General features: G+C 42.3%; 1 protein-coding gene across 10 annotated transcripts in view; it reads right to left on the reverse strand.

Annotated features, from left to right (window-relative positions):
- Positions 1–20,222, reverse strand: part of LOC131468113 (cyclin-dependent kinase 17-like) — a 40,598-nt gene that overhangs the window by 18,494 nt on the left and 1,882 nt on the right. For 7 of the 10 annotated variants that reach the window (XM_058642010.1, XM_058642008.1, XM_058642016.1 and 4 more), the window contains exons 2-3: positions 15,842–16,001; positions 11,808–11,972 (exon numbers count right to left, since the gene is read on the reverse strand). In XM_058642010.1, the coding sequence (XP_058497993.1) occupies positions 11,808–11,972; positions 15,842–15,971 (295 nt within the window). In that variant the 5' untranslated portion in view covers positions 15,972–16,001. Of the gene's footprint in view, positions 1–3,114; positions 3,442–11,807; positions 11,973–15,841; positions 16,002–20,222 lie in introns of those variants that run through there. The other 3 variants (XM_058642018.1, XM_058642019.1, XM_058642015.1) reach the window with 2 other exon arrangements.

The following is a 20,222-nucleotide window of genomic DNA, read 5'->3' on the forward strand; positions in this document are numbered from 1 at the left end:
TGGATTATGGGGCTGACCGAGGTGTGTGTGTGTGTATGTGTGAGTGTGTGTATATATATGTCCACTTGTGTGTGAGTACATTTTCTGACACTTTATATATATATATATACACACACATATATATATATATACACACACACATATATATATACTCTATATATGTAGTATATATCTATATGTATATATACACACTCTATATATTATACTATATATATATAGTATTCAAAAGCAGTAAAAATTCTTTAAAAACACAAAGTCGATCCATGTAAAAGTTAAAAAGTCTGACAGAGACGTCTTCATATCAGGAATCAAACCCTCAACCCTGAAACACTAAACGCAACCTAACCACACGACACCACAGAGAAGGGAAAATCCATCCAGATCATCTACCCAACACACAGAGACACACACACACGCACGCACACACACAGACAGACAGACACACACACGTGTCTCACTTTCAGAAACGACAAGAGTTCATGTTGGTTTGTGTAAACAGACGAGAAAATGAAGAAGATGCAGGTGAGCGGAAAATTCCATCACACACACACACACACACATTCAGTGGTGCATGGAGGAGGTCACAGTAGAAAAGACAATAGTCACACGGGCCAACCAGAAACCTTGGATGACTAAGGAGGTGCGCACAAGCCTGAGGGAACGTAATGCTGCCTTCAAATCCGGTGAAGCGGTGGCACTCAGAACAGCGAGGGCCAATCTGAACCGTGCTATTAAGGCAGCAAAACGCGCCCACAGCCAGAAGGTCCAAGGTTTCTTCCATGACCCCAGCAACTCCAGACAACTGTGGCAGGGCATCAAGACCGTCACAGACTACAAAGCCACACCCTCACCCTGCCGAGACGACATCAGCTTCCTCAATGAGCTCAACAACTTCTTTGGGAGATTTGAAGCTCTGAACAACACCCCAGCGAGGAAGGCAACCCCCCACCTCGATGAACAGGCACTCAGGCTCGAAACTACTGCTGTACGGAGAGCCCTGAGAAAAGTTACCGCACGGAAAGCATCTGGCCCAGATAACATCCCAGGACGGCTGATCAAGGAGTGCGCAGACCAGCTGGTCCGTGTGCTCACAGACATCTTCAACACGTCACTGATCCAGGCTGTTGTCCCCCCGTGCTTTAAGTTTGCCACGATCATCCCAGTGCCCAAGAAACCAACCATCACATGCCTTAATGACTTTCGCCCTGTTGCACTAACAACGACCATCATGAAGTGCTTCGAGCGGGTGGTTAAGGACCACATAATTTCCATACTGCCTCCATCATACGATCCGCTCCAGTTTGCGTACCAACCTAACTGCTCCACTGAGGACGCCATCTCAACTGCTCTCCATCTGAGCCTGGAGCACCTGGAGGTCAAGAACACCCACGTGCAGATGCTGTTTCTGGACTTCAGCTCAGCATTCAACACGATCATCCCCCAGGAGCTGGTACACAAACTGGGCCCTCTAGGCCTCAACACCCCCCTGTGCAACTGGCTGCTGGACTTCCTCACCGACAGAACCCAGTCTGTCCGTGTGGGTAAAACACCTCAAGTGTCATCTCCCTGAGCACCGGTTCCCCACAGGGCTGCATCCTGAGTCCCCTGCTGTTCACCCTGATGACCCACGACTGTCGTCCCAGGTACAACACCAACCACATCGTAAAATATGCGGACGACACAACAGTTGTGGGCCTCATTCAGGACAACAACGAACTGGCCTACAGAGAGGAAGTGCGACATCTGGTGGACTGGTGCAGGGTGAACAACCTGCTTCTGAACGTTGACAAGACAAAAGAGATCATTGTCGATTATGCTCCGTGATATGTTGACAGGAATATGAATGGAATGTTCCTCGAAAATCTTAATCTATCTATAGATTGAGGAACGTCTGCCTGTCTGTAACTTGTATATCTGTCAGACTCGGGGCACGAGTCAGTGCAGCGCCAGCTTTGACGTTGTTTGGAGACGTAATGCAAAAGATATAGAACACAGTGACTGTTCACCCCACTCTCCTCCGGGGGGCGTTACAGGTCTGCATGAGTTCAGAGTTCCACATTTACTGGATGCCATTACGTCAGTATCAAACCAAACACAAACAACAACGTCACTGAACTTTTCCTGTGTCACAGTAACAATGAGCACTGAAAAACACACACACACATACAGCACGGCACGAGTCTGAATAAAGTCAAAAATCAGATTATTCATGTCCAAGTCAAATGGAATGGACAGATATTTTTGGTGTAACCAGATTAGGATATCAAAATGGAAACATAATCATATTATGTAGACATGTATATATCAGATTACATCAGATTAAGTCCTACTGTTAGTTATAGGTATAGAGTTATAATCAGATTATGCTCTGTAACATGTTACAGGAATATGAGTGGAATACTAGCCACTGTGTGTGTGTGTGTGTGTGCATATGCGTATATGTATTTATTTTTTAATTTTCTTATCATTGTGTTGTGTTATTGGTGCTATGGACCGCTCACCTGATTTGTCCCTAATAAAGTTTGAATTGAATTGAATTGAATAATAATCCCAATAATGTCAGATTATCATATTTTCATGTGAACGAAGATAAAGACACACATTAATCTTAATCTCATATTGTTGTTGCTCCACTTTAAAGGCAGCAGACAGCTACACCTGCTTCACAGCTGACCTAGTTATGGTCGCCCACTTCCTATCTGGATTACATCATCTAAGTCTGCGTGTTCACAAAATGAGTAAAATATGAAGTGAATCAGAAGATGTACTCACACACAAATGGAGATTATAGAATAATCTGAATTACTGATAAAATAGTATTGCTGTATTTTTGTAAATTTAATTGAAGGGTAATAAATCTGCCAATCTGAGGCTTACTCCGCCCAAAGACTAATTTTGAAAAACACCAAGGAAGTGGACTGAGAGTTGAGGGAGGGGGCGTGGCTATGTAGTGACATCCGACATCAAATTCCAGAGAGAAAATTAGTGATTTTAACATCACAGCACAGAGTTGTTGATCCACTGCTGATTGACCGCACTGACACAAAGTGACCACACGAGGCAGCAGAGTGTGTGTGTGCTTTACAAACTTCACTTTCCTGACACTCAACTCACCGATGCGGATTCCAGGAGGACGACACGAGTCTAGAACCCGGAGCATACGGAAGGGCGAGACCCTCAGCGGGGCGTCTCTCGCCCCGTCTCCCCCCACTCGAGAGTCCTCCACGGGGGCGGGACGAGCGGGACAACCTGTGGGGGCGGGGTGTCCCCCGGACGTGTCCATCACTCCAGAGGATTTTTATTATAATTTTCTTCGTCTTATTAAAAACACATTCCACAAAAAAGAGAAGAAGAAAAATGTCTTTTTCCTGGTGGTGAGAAGAAGAACGTTGACTTCAGGACGGAAGACAAGCTCTCTCTCTGTGTCTGAGTCTCTCTCTCTCTTTATGGGGGTGTGTTTTCCTGTGGACACTCCTCCCTCCCTCCCTCCCTCCCTCTCTGCAGTCACACTCGTCTGCTGACTCAGGAAGGTCAAACACACACACACACACACAGGAAACTGTTACACCTGTCACCTCATAATAACAGGTGCTCCCTCTCTATCGCCGTCTCTCTCTCTATCTCTATCTCCCTACACACACACACACACACACACACACCTCGTTCCTGTAAGTCATAAAACACTCTTCTTTCTGACCTCTTTTTGCTCCCCTCTTTCCTGTTTTCTTGTTACATTGTCATTTCCACATCATCGTCTTCTTCTCCTCCTCCTCCTATTCTTCATTCAGAGCTGATTTGTCCTCTGTCCGTCACAGACTGCTGCTGCTGTACCGCTCTCTCCTCTCGCCCCTATCAGGGATTTCACTCTTGTTATTCCTCCTCCTCTTCCTCCTCCTCCCTCCCTTTACCTTTATGAGTCTCCTCCCTCTCATGTCGCTCTCTCTCTCTCTTTTTCTCCACTTCCTTTAGATCAGCCTCTTTCTCTCTCTCTTCGTCCTCACATTCTCATCTTACTCCTTCCCTCAACGTTCCTCATGCTGTCATGTTTTCATATCTTCATGTCCTCATGCTGTCATGTCCTCATGTTTTCATGTCCTCCCCACGGACATGATTAATGCTCGAGTCACACGTTCACTCTCACGCAGCGATAACCACATGACACAAAGAAACTAAAGTGAAAAACATCATTTGAGCATTTCCTGTTACACCGTTACATCACAGGTTTCTAACTCATGGCCCGTGGACCACATGTGGCCCCCCCAGTCCATGTCCTATTTAATAAATTAAATAATAATTATTGTAATATAATAATAATACAACACGATATTAAAGACACGACACGATATTATCACGATATTGAAGACATGATATGATATTTAAGACACAACACGATATTTAAGACAATGCGATATTATCACGATATTGAAGACACAACACGATATTATCACGATATTCATGACACAACACGATATCACGATATTTAAGACACGATACAATATTATCATGATATTTAAGACACAACACGATATCACGATATTTAAGACACGACACGATATAGTCATGATATTTAAGACACGACACGATATAGTCATGAAATTTAAGACACGATACGATATTATCATGATATTTAAGACACGACACGATATTATCATGATATTTAAGACACGACACGATATTATCACGATATTTAAGACAGAACACGATATTAACACGATATTTAAGACATGATGCAATATTATTGTAATGGGTCGGGGGAGGACCCAGATGCAGCCAGACAGTCAGTAATGACTTTTTTTCTTCACCTTTTCAATGAACAGTTCAAAGACGTCACAATTGTATAAACTTGCTTCGTGGGGTGCAGCCGGTGATCCCTGTGGCTGAAGCAGCAAACAGACTGAGGAGATAGCAGGAAATGGACCTGAGGCTGAGCTGTTCCGTCACAGCAGAATCTGTAGTCAGGGGCGGAAGTCTGGGTTGATCACCGGAACAGAAACAGAGCAGACAGGTCGGGGACAGGCAGGGTCGAAACTGGGGAATCAGTCCAAAAAACGCTGGACAGACTAGGACGAATGACATAGAACAATCTGGCAGTGACTGCATGGTGGAGAGGAGTATATATAGTGGGCTGATCAGGGGCAGCTGCTGTGAACAGGTGAGTGGAGTTGAGCTGATGAGGAGAGAGTGGCTGGTAGGTGAGAAGGAGGGAGAGAAGAACTGTGAGGGGGAATCATGACAGAACCCCCCTCTCAAGGGGCGGCTCCGCAAAAAACGACCCCACCCAGAGTCGGGTGGGAAGGCTAATATTCCTCAGAGACATCCCCCTCCATCCTCTCCTCTCTGGCTCCCGTGAGTCCGTCATCCTCATCAGAGGAGGGGTCCTCAGAGCTGGCGTTGTCGACTCAGTGTTAGACTGGTCGAGCAGAGGAGGTGGCCGAGGAGATCGGCCCCGAGGCTTGGGGATACGGCCGGTCTTTGTGGGCTGATCAGGATATTCCTGATGGAACCTTCTGTTGAGGGCATGGTCCAGTATATCTCTTGCTGGGACCCAGGACCTATCTTTGGGACCATAGCCTTCCCAGTCCACCAGGTATTGTAGCCCTTTACCACGCCGACGGGACCGTAGGAGGCGGAGGAACGAGTAGGCAGGACCCCCGTCAATGAGACGAGGGGGAGTAGGAGGAGGCATCATGGGGACCAAGTCACTTTCACGAACCGGTTTGATCTTTGACACGTGAAAGCTGGGATGAACTCGCATGAACCGGGGGGAGCTTGAGCCGCACAGATGCCGGGTTGATGACCCTTTCAATTTTGAACAGCCCGATGAACCGCGCGGTCAGCTTCTTAGATTCCTCCTTCAGGGGGAGGTCCCATGTGGAGAGCCAGACCTTTTGACCTGGCTGGTACTCAGGAGCCTGGGAGCGACGATGGTTGGAAGCAGATGCGTAGTGGCCAGCGGCTCGGAGGAGGGCTGCCCGGGCCTGGGCCTGGACCCAGGTCTGACGACATCAGCGAATGAATGCTTCCTGCCCCTGAACGAGGGGCAGGAAGCATCCCTTCCGAAGCTGTAGGAGCACTCAAGGGGGGAGAGGCCCGTGGCAGAACTGGTCAGAGTGTTGTGGGCGTATTCTACACCCCGTAAGACACAATACGCTATTATCACGATATTTAAGACACGACACGATATAATCACGATATTTAAGACATGATACGCTATCATCATGATATTTAAGACACGACACGATATAATCACGATATTTAAGACACGACACGATATAATCACGATATTTAAGACACGACACGATATAATCACGATATTTAAGACACGACACGATATAATCACAATATTTAAGACACGACAGGATATAGAGATAGATAATGTTCGACACATTTACATATCTACATCTACATTCACATATTTGAAAAGGCAGAATATTTTTGAATAGAGAAAAATGTGAGACTTTCAAATGTGTGACATCTGTGAGCCGAACCCTAAAGTCAAAAAACCCATTAGTCAAAAAAAGGACAAATGCAAAATGTTGTCATAGACTTGCATATAAACCACTAATGTCGCCCCCTGTTGGCCACAGAAGATCATACAGGAGACTACTTCCATTTTTATGTACATAAAAAGTATTTATGAAAGATAAACACTTTGAGTGGCAAACTCATGGTAAATGCCAACATGATAACATTTGAAATGTCACTGATCATAATCTACAGGATTAACACCTGCAGTCAGTGTGTGTGTGTGTGTGTGCAGATCCACAGCGGCCACACAGTAACACCTCACCTCTCCTCCCTTCATGTCAATAAGCAGGTTGTCTTTAAGTCACTCACACACCCTGCATGTCAATAATGAGGCGTTTAATTACCAGACGAGCAGAGACGATGGAAGTGCTTAACGATCATTGACAGAGTGACGACACCACGTCCACACGGTATCATGTGTTTTTATACTGCAGGGACACCATTATTATCATCATTGCTATTACTATTATGAATCATCGCTGGTTTCATTCAAACATGCAGATTCATGTTAGTTATGAGGGTGAAAATCTGAATTGTGATTATTCTGTGTGCTGGGATTGTAAAAGTGTGGATTTTATTAAACGACTTATTACAGTAGTCGTTTCTACAGTAATTCACCTCAAAAAGTTTTGGAAGTTGTGTTTGTGTTCATTTGTGAGGAATCGTTTTTTTGACAGGCTCTATATTCACTCAGCATTTTAGTTTTATTTTCTTACAGCAGAAGCTCAGCTGACACCAAGCAGGCGCCGATAAAAATGAGATGGGAATCGGTATCAGTCAGTATCGGCCTGTGTCACTCGGTATTGGCCAGTATCAGTCAGTATCGGCCGGTGTCAGTCGGTATTGGCCAGTATCAGTCAGTATCGGCCGGTGTCAGTCGGTATTGGCCAGTATCAGTCAGTATCGGCCGGTGTCAGTCGGTATTGGCCAGTATCAGTCGGTATCGGTCCAATACTTGTCAAAATCATTGGATCTGATATCGCACAGATAAAAATGTAAAATCTTATTTCGCTTGATTTTCTATCACAGACATTTTAGCTGAGTCATGTTTAGACTCTTTATATCTGCTTTAACAATATTTGTGACACACATTGCTTTGAAATGACTCAGCACAAATGTGGTAGCTTGAGGACATCCAATACAAGGAGTTACTGTAGATCCGTGCCGCGCGAGAACTAATGTGTGAATATCCAACTTGTGATTTGCGGGAAACCTGTGACGTTACAGAAAAGTAAAGCCAGGGTTCACTGACGGACGTATGTGCTGTGTCCATGAGCCTCACGACTTCAGACCAAAGACGTCTCACTGCCACCTCCTCCTTGTTGTGCTAGATAAATACCACAGGCTGCCTCCACACTGGTGAGGCGTGTGCATAATCCCAGAGGAACACGCACACATGAGGATTTAGGCTGCGGTAATTACATCTAAACCTTTTATCTGCATCTTAGGAATCTTCTTATTGAATTAACGGGAGCAGAGAGCTTACTGTAAGTTACTCTCTCACTTCCTGACGCTCCTTCTTTCCCACACAGCTCTGAAAACGCTGAAAAAGCTGTTTCTTTGACGAGGTGCTGCCATGGTAACCAGTGACACTGATGGCAGGCGACCGTCACAACTGAAAGTGAGGAGTCATCAGAACAAACACATAATAAAACCTGCTGAAGACTCATTTATGCTCAGCATGTTTGCTTTGCTTCATCTCTCCAGTGCAAACTGAAGTTTGTAAAGCACTCACTCTCCTACACCAAAGTCCACAGAGACACAAAGTCTCTGTGATGGATGATGATCGAGTGAATGTCGCGGGGAGTTCATAATCTACCAAAAAAGCTGGTAGACCCCCGAACCATAGTAAGGAGACCACCAAAGACCGCTAGCTCGGATTAGCTCATTACGGCAACAACAACAAACGGCTTTTTACTCACACACTGCAGGCTGATACACAGCCTCTCTTATTATTGTGCGACTCTCACAATAAGAGGAATAACTCCAAATATACAGGTGACGGAGATTTTCACCTGCGGCTCGCTAATGTAAACACATGGCACACATTACTTTGTGCTCCACCTACGCACCTGTCACAAGTAACACTCGGCTCTACTCGCCCTGCTGCTCTCTGCTGTAGATCAGTTACAAAGACTGAACAATCCTAAAAACCTAAGTTCATCTCCAACAATTACCAGCGAAATGTCTAAAATCTCAATATTGTAGGATTAGTTTGTGTCTGACAGGGTGGGGGCGTGGCATCACGATGGAGAGCCACCAAGGTGACGTCGGTCAGCCAATCACGATGGACGACAACATCGGCCATCGGCACAATCCTAATGAGAGCCTTGCACAAATATTGGCCAGAGCCAGTCCAAACATTTGGAAGAAAGAAAACAGTGGTGTCCAACAGGTCGACCAAGGAACACATGAGCAACATCAGTGAGAGCTGTAAACAACTGTGAGTGACATCAGCAACAACCTCCAGAGGGCAGCAGTGAAGCTATCACAGAACATACAGCACACCATGCTAACCACTCATTAACAGAGGAACAGGAAGCAAAAAGTACAGAGACAAAGTTTCATAGACTGTGAGACAAAGATGAACTTTGACCAAAGTGATAGAGAAAGAAAAGATCAAACAAAGAAGCTCATGTGTGAAACACAGTGAAGGTCATGTCATGGCTTCTTCATCTTCAGTGATGATGTCACCCATGAGGGCAGCTCACAAACATTTAAAGATGATTGTGAGATGAAGAGAACGAGGCCAAACACAGAGGAGTCCATCACAAGGTTTTACACTGGACACTTAAACCAGATAGAGCACGACGTGTCAGGAACATCTCCTCCTCCTCCTCCTCCTCACCGGGTACCTGAACCATCTCACTGGCTCCTCCCACACAAAGTAGACACTGAGACTGAGCTTCTCACCAGCCGCTAGATCAACAACCAACAGTGTGGAAATCATTTCTTTTGTAATATATTATATATTATTTTGTGTCTTTTGTGTATTACTTTTTATAATCCGTTAAATGGTCGATTATTTTCTAATAATGGTTTGGTCCATTCTTTTTCAAACCTGGAAATGATGTTCTCAAATGTCTTGTATTTGTTTCTTTGAATGATTTCTTTGTTTTACGGAGCAAAGAGAGCGCAACATATTCACATTTAAGAAACTAAAAAAAATTCATTTAGTCACGGATTCATGATGACTCTATTTTATTATTCGATTTTAAACTTAGCAGGTGAATTACTCAGGACATCAGTGTGTGAGTGACAGCTTAAGATCTGAGACAAGATCAGAAATAACTTCACAGACAGAGGAGAGAGGAGGAGAAGAAAAGAGGAGGAGAAGAGAGAAGAGAGGGGGAGAGGCAGAGAAAAAAGGAGTGGAGCAGTGAAGGAAGGGGGGTGATGTGCAGCAGGAAAGAGATTGCATCATCATGTTGTTCTATTAAAGGACTGCGACGTGCTCTGACTGCTGAGCAGCTAACAGTGAGTCAGCAAAATCCTACCAGCGGGTAACACACACACAGAGAGACACACACAGACACACACACACAGTGCCATTTAACATTTCAAACTACACCTTATCAAGATTTAATAATAGAGTAGAATCTATTGTTAGTTGTGAGTCAAGATTTGAGCGCAGAGTGAAGTCACCGTCTCACACACACACACACACACAACACAAACTCACACTTCAGCCTGAAACACACTTCACACTGAAAAATTTAAAACACGTAATAGCTGCTTTTAGCAACTCACATATTGCTGTTGTTATTTTCTGCTGACTCATATATTGCGTTGTTATTTTCTGCTGACTCATATCTTGCATTGTTATTTTCTGCTGAATCATATCTTGGGTTGTTATTTTCTGCTGACTCATATCTTGCCGTCGTTATTTTCTGCTGAATCATATCTTGTGTTGTTATTTTCCGCTGACTCATATCTTGCCATCGTTATTTTCTGCTGACTCGAGTCTTGCTGTCGTTATTTTCTGCTGATTCATGTCTTGCTGCTGTTATTTACTGCTGACTCATATCTCGTGTCATTATTTTCTGCAGACTCATATCTTGCTGTTGTTATTTTCTGCTGACTCATATCTTGTGTTGTTATTTTCTGCTGACTCGTGCCTTGCGTCATTATTTTCTGCTGACTCATATCTTGCGTTGTTATTTTCTGCTGACTTATATCTTGCAGTCGTTATTTTCTGCTGACTCAAGTCTTGCTGTCGTTATTTTCTGCTGACTCATGTCTTGCTCTTGTTATTTTCTGCTGACTCATATCTTGCGTTGTTATTTTCTGCTGACTCACATCTTGCGTTGTTATTTTCAGCTGACTCGTGTCTTGCTGTCGTTATTTTCTGCTGACTCATATCTTGCGTCGTTATTTTCTGCTGACTCATATCTTGCGTCGTTATTTTCTGCTGACTCGTGTCTTTCAGTCATTATTTTCTGCTGACTTGTATCTTTCAGTCGTTATTTTCTGCTGACTCATATCCTGCTGTCGTTATTATCTGCTGACTCGTTGTCCTCTAAAATGGCCGTAGATTCAGGACAAGGCCGTTGAAAACAAATCAATAAATAAATAAAGTGTTTGCTTCTGTTTGATTTCACTTTGGTTCTAAAACTGTGTTGTGTTAGCATGCTGCGTATGTAGCATTATTGTAGCCGTTCTGCCACAATAAATTAAGGGATTAGTGGGATTATTTCAAACTACGGAGCGCAGAGTTTCTGAACATCACACAGACAGACAGAGGGAAACTGTGGTGATGTTAGCATGAAGCTAATGTCAACATGTGCGTGTGTGCGTTGGATTAAGGTCATTAGAGCGTTAGCTTTCTTTTGGATTAGCGTTAGCTTTCTTTTGGATAAAATAAACATGGATTTTGTTACGCTCACTGACCGTGGTTAGCATAACAACGATATCTGTGACTTTAATGTAGTAAAATGGAGAAAGACATAAACAAATAAAGGAGCAGTTCAGATTATTTTAAGATGGCTTGAACAATGTACTTTTCATGACCTACAAATGCTGCTGATTCAATAAGTAAATGAAGTTTCTGTGATTGTTCAGCTTCTTAAATGTGAATATGTTCTGGTTTCTTTGCTCTGCCATTTTATGGACTAAAAACTACTCCATTCATCAAGGAAATATTCAAGTGACTTTTACCAAATAATTAGCAACAATTAGATGAAAACAAATTCATCAGTTTGGGCCATACGAGGTTTCATGCTGTTGCTACCAGGTGTGTGTGTGTGCGTGTGCGTGTGCGTGTGTGTGTGTGTGTGTACCCAGGGATCCAGTCCTGTGCAGACTCAGGAAGGCTCTGTCTCTTTCCAGGCCTCCGCCCGGTTCTCTGCGCAGCGCGGTGCGACCCAGATGACCGGCGTACTGACGCAGGAAGGAGGGAGCACTGTGGGAGGCAGGAGGGTGCAAGGAGCACACCACCACCGGCTCTGAGTCACATGACACAGACGGACAGACAGACGGGTAAAAGAAGGGGGAGGAGAAATATGGAGCATGAAAGAAAAGATGAGAGGAAGCTCAGAAAGGAGAGCAGGGCATAGAGAGAGCGGCAGAGAGAGAGAGAGAGAGACAGAGAGAGGGGCAGAGAGAGAGAGCGACAGAGAGAGGGGCAGAGAGAGAGAGAGACAGACAGAGACAGAAGGGTCAAAACCAAGAAAAATGTAAAAGAAAGGAGGGATGGAAAAAAGAGACGACACAAGGTCACATTTACAGCAGAGCCTGAAACATTGATGTAGCAGAAGCGCAGGAACACAAACACAGTGAAAGACTTAAACATAAACATATAAAGAAGGAATAATGACCCAGGAGGGCCAAAGAAGGGCAACAGAGGCAGTTAAGAATTCAAACCAAAAGGTGTTACTTTATTTCAAAGTAAATACTGTTAACGTTGATGGTAAAGAAACTTAAAGCTCTGGTGTCCAAACAAAAAGGAACAAAAGAACCAGGTTACTACACACGACAACAGGAAGTTACTACACACGACAACAGGAAGTTACTACACACGACAACAGGAAGGAGAAAACACACAAACTAGAACACACCACAGCAATGCCCTGAAAAAACGGCTCTGAAGGCGTTTTGCATCTGCGCAATATCACAGCGCATGATTTCCGAAAATATACTATATACGATACTATGTTGATATCAGTGCGATATCAACTGTTAAGGAATATTAAGATGATTTGTCTCATGTCCTTTCACAGAGACACTGAACACAGGAGCTCAGCTTCGCGGCTGAGACACAAATAGATCACTGCCGTTGTCAATCAATGATTATTAGACTAAAAATATTGAAATATGCTAATTCTGATATGATCATGTGCTCAAAACGGACGGAGCAACATAACGAAGACAAGCTAGCTTACCGTGTTAATATGATATGTTTGTAATCGAGCTGTGATAGGAAAACTGTTGCTGGCAAACTTTGCATTTGACTTTTTATCCCCATCTATTTTTGTAAAATGCTGCCACACTGTGATGTCTTTGATGTCTGTGACGTCTGTGACATGGATGTTAGAGGATGACTGACTGTAGCTCAACATTAAAAAAAAAACCCGGACGTTCTATAGGCTTTCTGTCTCCTGTGGGTTGGGCTAATCCAAAATACTGAAAACAAGGGGGGTGTTCTCTGAAGACACGCTGTTACCTCTGAAAACACCCCCATTAGCACTTGGTACTTAATTACATATATATGTATATATACATATACATATATAAATATATACACACATATATTTACATATACATATATACAGTATGCATATATGTATATATGTACACATGTATAAAAAGATAAATATAGTGATATATCATGCAGAGTGTTGATGACACTGATCAAGACTGAATGAGAAAAACAGAACGAGAAGAAACAGATGAAAGGAGAAGAAATAAGAGCCTGGAGGAGAAGTAAAGTTTCTCTGGGTCAAAGTTAAGCTTTTGAACAAACAAAAGGCTTAAACAAAGTAAAATACCTGCGACTAATCCCTCACACACCACAGGCTCTTCTCATCTACACAACTGCAGCAAAGGTCTCTGTTTGCTGTTTTTAGAATGGATGATGTTGTGAACCAGGATGATGGAGATCACGGATTCAAGCTCTACTCAGTCACGTCGGTTTCATGACTTCATAGTTCCTCCTCAACATGGGCAGAAACCGCGAGACACCATTTTATAAGCGACACAAACACAACACCAATGGAGGACACGGTGGATTCTGTGGACAGCAGAATCCACCGCTGTGCTGTCACTCATAGAAAAGCTGAAAAACGATCCAAGAAGATGCAACGACGGGAACCACAGACAACAGATTCACCATTTCATACTATACGTGGACAAAAGTATTCAGTGTTGAGTTGATGTGTTTCAGTCCGGCTCTGGGCCGCTGATCTCCAGTGAAGGACAATCTGAACGCTTTTATGGACTAAAAACTACTCCATTCATCGAGGAAATATTCAAGTGACTTTTACCAAATAATTAGCAACAATTAGATGAAAACAAATTGCTTCAACATCAGTCGCACAGTTTCATGATGTTATAGACAGATGTGGTGGGCGGGGCCATGATAGAGGGGAAAAGGTTAGGGAAACGTGAGAGTACAAGATGGAAGTATGGAAGTGGTAAAAGATTAATGTTCCTGCTCTTCATCCATCATCACACTCACTTCCTAACAGCTGCGGAACGGAGGGATAAGAAGGGAAGAGCGAGAGATGACGGGATGAGAATAACTTAGCGAATAACTCAGCAACCTGCTTCTCTCTCTGTCATCTGACCTGGTTTCTGCCCAAGGGCAAGATGAACACATGAACACACACACACACACACACACACTGAGTCAGGTGGGGTCTCTGCAGAGCTGCAGTGGAGACAGACGTCCACCAGATGGCACACAGGTTTTTTTTCACACAGTGATGAGAGTGTGACTTTAACACAGAGGAGTGATGATGAAGGTGAAGATGGAAAAACACAAAGATTATTTCAGGTTTTAATGCCTGTGATGATCAAATAAAACCTCCATCATTCAAGGCTTTTACAGGGCAAACGTTTTAAATTCACTCCAGCCACGAGAAGGACAAACCCAGTAAAGTCCGTGCCCAACGGCCGAGTATTGCGACGTCTCAACAAGACGTCGAGTATGAGAACATTTGTATGAGTCTGAGAAGAGAGCGCGAGAAAGTTTTTCTGTCGTGGGGGGAGCCACATTACTAACTAGAGGTCGACTGTTCAGGCTTTTTCTATGTTGACATGGACCGACTCATGATAAGAGATTTTCTCTGTGTGGCAAAAAACATCAAAACATATTCAATAAATGATGACTCTGCATAACGAATGATTATTAAATAACAAAGAGTTTGTGTCGGTTTTTGAAAAATTACCAAAAATGACGACTCATTGTCGCACAGGAGAAACCAAACAGGACAACAATTCCCATGATGCCGAGCTGCTTCCCACTGGCGTTAAACTACGCTTAATGATTGTTTTGATGGTGAGAACACGTGTACGTCATGCTTCTAATTTAAAATTAAATTTTATTTTTACATTGGAAAAACATGAGAACAAATCGACCAAAAAATTTAGAAGCATTTCTATGATGTAACTCGACTAATATTGTGATAATATCGTATCACGGTGACTTAAATATCGTGCTAATATCGTATCACGGTGACTTAAATATCGTGCTAATATCGTATCACGGTGACTTAAATATCGTGCTAATATCGTATCACGGTGACTTAAATATCGTGCTAATATAATTTCACGGTGATTTAAATATCGTGCTAATATATCACGGTGACTTAAATATTGTGCTAATATTGTATCAAAGTGACTTAAATATCGTGCTAATATCATATCATGTGACTTAAATATCTTGCTAAAATCGTATCACGTGACTTAAATATCGTGCTAATATCATATCACGGTGACTTAAATATCGTGCTAATATTTCACGGTGACTTAAATATCGTGCTAATATATCACGGTGACTTAAATATTGTGCTAATATTGTATCAAATTGACTTAAATATCGTGCTAATATCATATCATGTGACTTAAATATCGTGCTAATACTGTATCACAGTGACTTAAATATTGTGATAATATCGTATCACGGTGACTTAAATATCGCGATAATATCATATCACGGTGATTTAAATATTGTGATAATATCGTATGGTGACTTAAATATCGGGATAATATGGTATTGTGGAGTCTCTAGTGATCCCCGCCACCCAATGAAAGTGTAAATAAACCATGGACATGCTTGTGTCTTTGTCTGTCTCGTGATGTCCACATGTCTCACCGTTGTCTCTGGCCACCGTCGACTCGTCCAGTGTTATCTGTTCGGCCAGTTCAGAAAGCGAGTCGTCGACGGGTCGAGCGCTGCGTAGAGACATGGACAGACGACGCTTGATTATCTTCATCCTGTCCATCTTCTCAGCGGTGCCACCAACGCCCACAGGCTGAGGGAGGAGAGAGAGGACAACCATCATCATCATCATCATCATCATATCACAATCATCATCATCATCATTCTTTATATACATCTTTTGTGTCTCTCTCTGTGAGTGTGTCTCTCTGTGTGTGTCTCTCTCCGTATGTCTCTCTCTCTCTCTATATAATATTCAAGTTTCTGGAGCTGAAAAATCACACAAACTTGTTTTAGTTATTAAAAAAAAACGCTCAAACCAATGAACAGAAGGATCGACTTATTGATGCAACCCTAGTTTGTGTCCATGGTTTTTAAAGACAGGTTCTTGCCACAGGGGGCGCTCACGACTTATTCATCAAAACTTTAAACAAACACACTTTGAAATAACTGACTTATCCCTTTAATTTATTCCTGTACTTCACTGTATTTATCACTATATACATGGATGTTAAAGGAGACAGAAGAATTTAAAAATAAATGGAATAAATAGGACAAAAGTGTGTGCGTATGTGTTTGCAAAGTGTGTTAAAATAACATTGTGAGTCCACTTTCTTTTCTGGCCTCGAGGTAAAGGCAGCTTTCACTGAGTATTTCTGTCTGCCCTTCACTTCCTGCTCCTTCAATCTATCCATATCCCCACACACACACACACACACACACACACACACACACACACACACACAGACACACAGACACACACCAGTGTGTTCTTTGTGTCTGACCTCGCAGGCTTCAACAAAGGCCATTCATCCTTTCAGGCTGATTAGAGACAGCCAGCGCTCTGAGGGAATTCAAACCCAGCGTTCTTCACTTTAATTCACTACAACAAGACGTTTAAATGCGGCTTTTCCTCGTTGACATCATCGTCTCTGCTCAGTTACAACGTGAGCCCGGTTGATGCAGTTTACATCACAACGCGAGGCGTTTGATTCTGAGTCAAACAAAGTTCACGACGGAAAAACTGAGAATCTCACATTCATTTGTATCATCCGTCACCCGTGGATCATCTCTGTGGAAACCCCCCCTCCCCCCTCATTTGCATGTTCTCCTGGACTTCACTGTGAGAAGAAGACGAACACCGTCCTTGTTGCACATCGTATGTGTCATATTAGAGCAAATGAAATGAGAAAGTCATTCTCCTGCAGGTTACACAGGGGAAACACTTGACACAGCAAGTTATACAAATATAAGACGGGTAAAGGTCCACGAACAACACAAATATAAGACGGGTAAAGATCCAAGAACAACACAAATATGAGTCGGGTAAAGATCCAAGAACAACACAAATATAAGACGCGTAAAGGTCCAAGAACAACACAAATATAAGACAGGTAAAGGTCCAAGAACAACACAAACATGAGACGGGTAAAGGTCCAAGAACAACACAAATATGAGAAAGGTAAAGATCCAAGAACAACACAAATATAAGACGGGTAAAGATCCAAGATCAACACAAATATAAGACGGGTAAAGGTCCAAGAACAACACAAACATGAGACAGGTAAAGATCCAAGAACAACACAAACATGAGACAGGTAAAGATCCAAGAACAACACAAACATGAGAAAGGTAAAGATCCAAGAACAACACAAATATAAGACGGTAAAGATCCAAGATCAACACAAATATAAGACGGGTAAAGGTCCAAGAACAACACAAACATGAGACGGGTAAAGATCCAAGAACAACACAAACATGAGACGGGTAAAGATCCAAGAACAACACAAATATAAGACGGGTAAAGGTCCAAGAACAACACAAATATAAGACGGGTAAATGTCCAAGAACAACACAAATATAAGATGGGTAAAAGTCCAAGAACAACACAAATATAAGGCGGGTAAATGTCCAAGAACAACACAAATATAAGACGGGTAAAGATCCAAGAACAACACAAATATAAGACGGGTAAAGATCCAAGAACAAAACAAATATAAGACGGGTAAAGGTCCAAAAACAACACAAATATGAGACTGGTAAAGATCCAAGAACAACACAAATATGAGACGGGTAAATTTCCAAGAACAACACAAATATAAGACAGGTAAAGATCCAAGAACAACACAAATAGAAGACGGGTAAAGGTCCAAGAACAACACAAATATGAGACGGGTAAAGATCCAAGAACAACACAAATATGAGACTGGTAAAGATCCAAGAACAAATGAGACAGGTAAATGTCCAAGAACAACACAAATATAAGACGGGTAAATGTCCAAGAACAACACAAATATAAGATGGGTAAATGTCCAAGAACAACACAAACATGAGACGGGTAAATGTCCAAGAACAACACAAACATAAGACGGGTAAAGATCCAAGAACAACACAAACATTAGACGGGTAAAGATCCAAGAACAACACAAATATAAGACGGGTAAATGTCCAAGAACAACACAAATATAAGACGGGTAAAGATCCAAGAACAACACAAATATGAGACGGGTAAAGATCCAAGAACACAAATATGAGACGGGTAAAGATCCAAGAACAACACAAATATGAGACGGGTAAAGATCCAAGAACAACACAAACATAAGACAGGTAAAGATCCAAGAACAACACAAACATAAGACGGGTAAAGATCCAAGAACAACACAAATATAAGACGGGTAAATGTCCAATAACAACACAAATATAAGACGGGTAAATGTCCAAGAACAACACAGATATAAGACGGGTAAAGATCCAAGAACAACACAAATATGAGACGGGTAAAGATCCAAGAACACAAATATGAGACGGGTAAAGATCCAAGAACAACACAAATATGAGACGGGTAAATGTCCAAGAACAACATAAATATGAGACGGGTAAATGTCCAAGAACAACACAAATATGAGACGGGTAAATGTCCAAGAACAACATAAATATGAGACGGGTAAAGGTCCAAGAACAACACAAATATAAGACGGGTAAAGGTCCAAGAACAACACAAATATGAGACGGGTAAAGATCCAAGAACACAAATATAAGATGGGTAAATGTCCAAGAACAACACAAATATAAGACGGGTAAAGATCCAAGAACAACACAAATATAAGACGGGTAAAGGTCCATAAACAACACAAATATAAGACGGGTAAATGTCCAATAACAACACAAATATAAGACGGGTAAATGTCCAAGAACAACACAGATATAAGACGGGTAAAGATCCAAGAACAACACAAATATGAGACGGGTAAAGATCCAAGAACAACACAAATATGAGACGGGTAAATGTCCAAGAACAACATAAATATGAGACGGGTAAATGTCCAAGAACAACACAAATATGAGACGGGTAAATGTCCAAGAACAACATAAATATGAGACGGGTAAAGGTCCAAGAACAACACAAATATAAGACGGGTAAAGGTCCAAGAACAACACAAATATAAGACGGGTAAAGGTCCATAAACAACACAAATATGAGACGGGTAAAGATCCAAGAACACAAATATAAGACGGGTAAATGTCCAAGAACAACACAAATATAAGACGGGTAAAGATCCAAGAACAACACAAATATAGGACGGGTAAAGATCCAAGAACAACACAAACATAAGACGGGTAAATGTCCAAGAACAACACAAATATAAGACGGGTAAAGGTCCAAGAACAACACAAATATAAGACGGGTAAATGTCCAAGAACAACACAAATATAAGACGGGTAAAGATCCAAGAACAACACAAATATAAGACGGGTAAAGGTCCAAGAACAACACAAATATAAGACGGGTAAATGTCCAAGAACAACACAAATATAAGACGGGTAAATGTCCAAGAACAACACAAATATAAGACGGGTAAAGGTCCAAGAACAACACAAATATAAGACGGGTAAAGGTCCAAGAACAACACAAATATAAGACGGGTAAATGTCCAAGAACAACACAAATATAATACGGGTAAAGGAAATATTCACATTTATGAATCTGAAAAATTTAAAAGCTTAGTAACTTATTAATAATTTCCATCCTTCAACATTTGTGAACATTGGACTTTGTGTAAATATAGGAAAAACGCCCTGAGGGTTTTAGGAGAGAAAGTCCTGTGTGTGATGGACGTGGCAGTGAGAAGAGGCTGGCAGAGACAGATCAGTGAGGGACACACATGTGTCTCCAGTGTGTGCAGGACACACACTCAGTAAACCACCATCACACACACACGCACACGCACACTCCTCATGACAACAATCATCTGCTCTTCACAAGTCTTTACACCAAAGGAATACTTCAGGTTTTGGGGGGAGGGGGGGCTGAGTG

Source organism: Solea solea, chromosome 11 (assembly GCF_958295425.1).
Source record: "Solea solea chromosome 11, fSolSol10.1, whole genome shotgun sequence".
NCBI classification, from domain to species: domain Eukaryota; kingdom Metazoa; phylum Chordata; class Actinopteri; order Pleuronectiformes; family Soleidae; genus Solea; species Solea solea.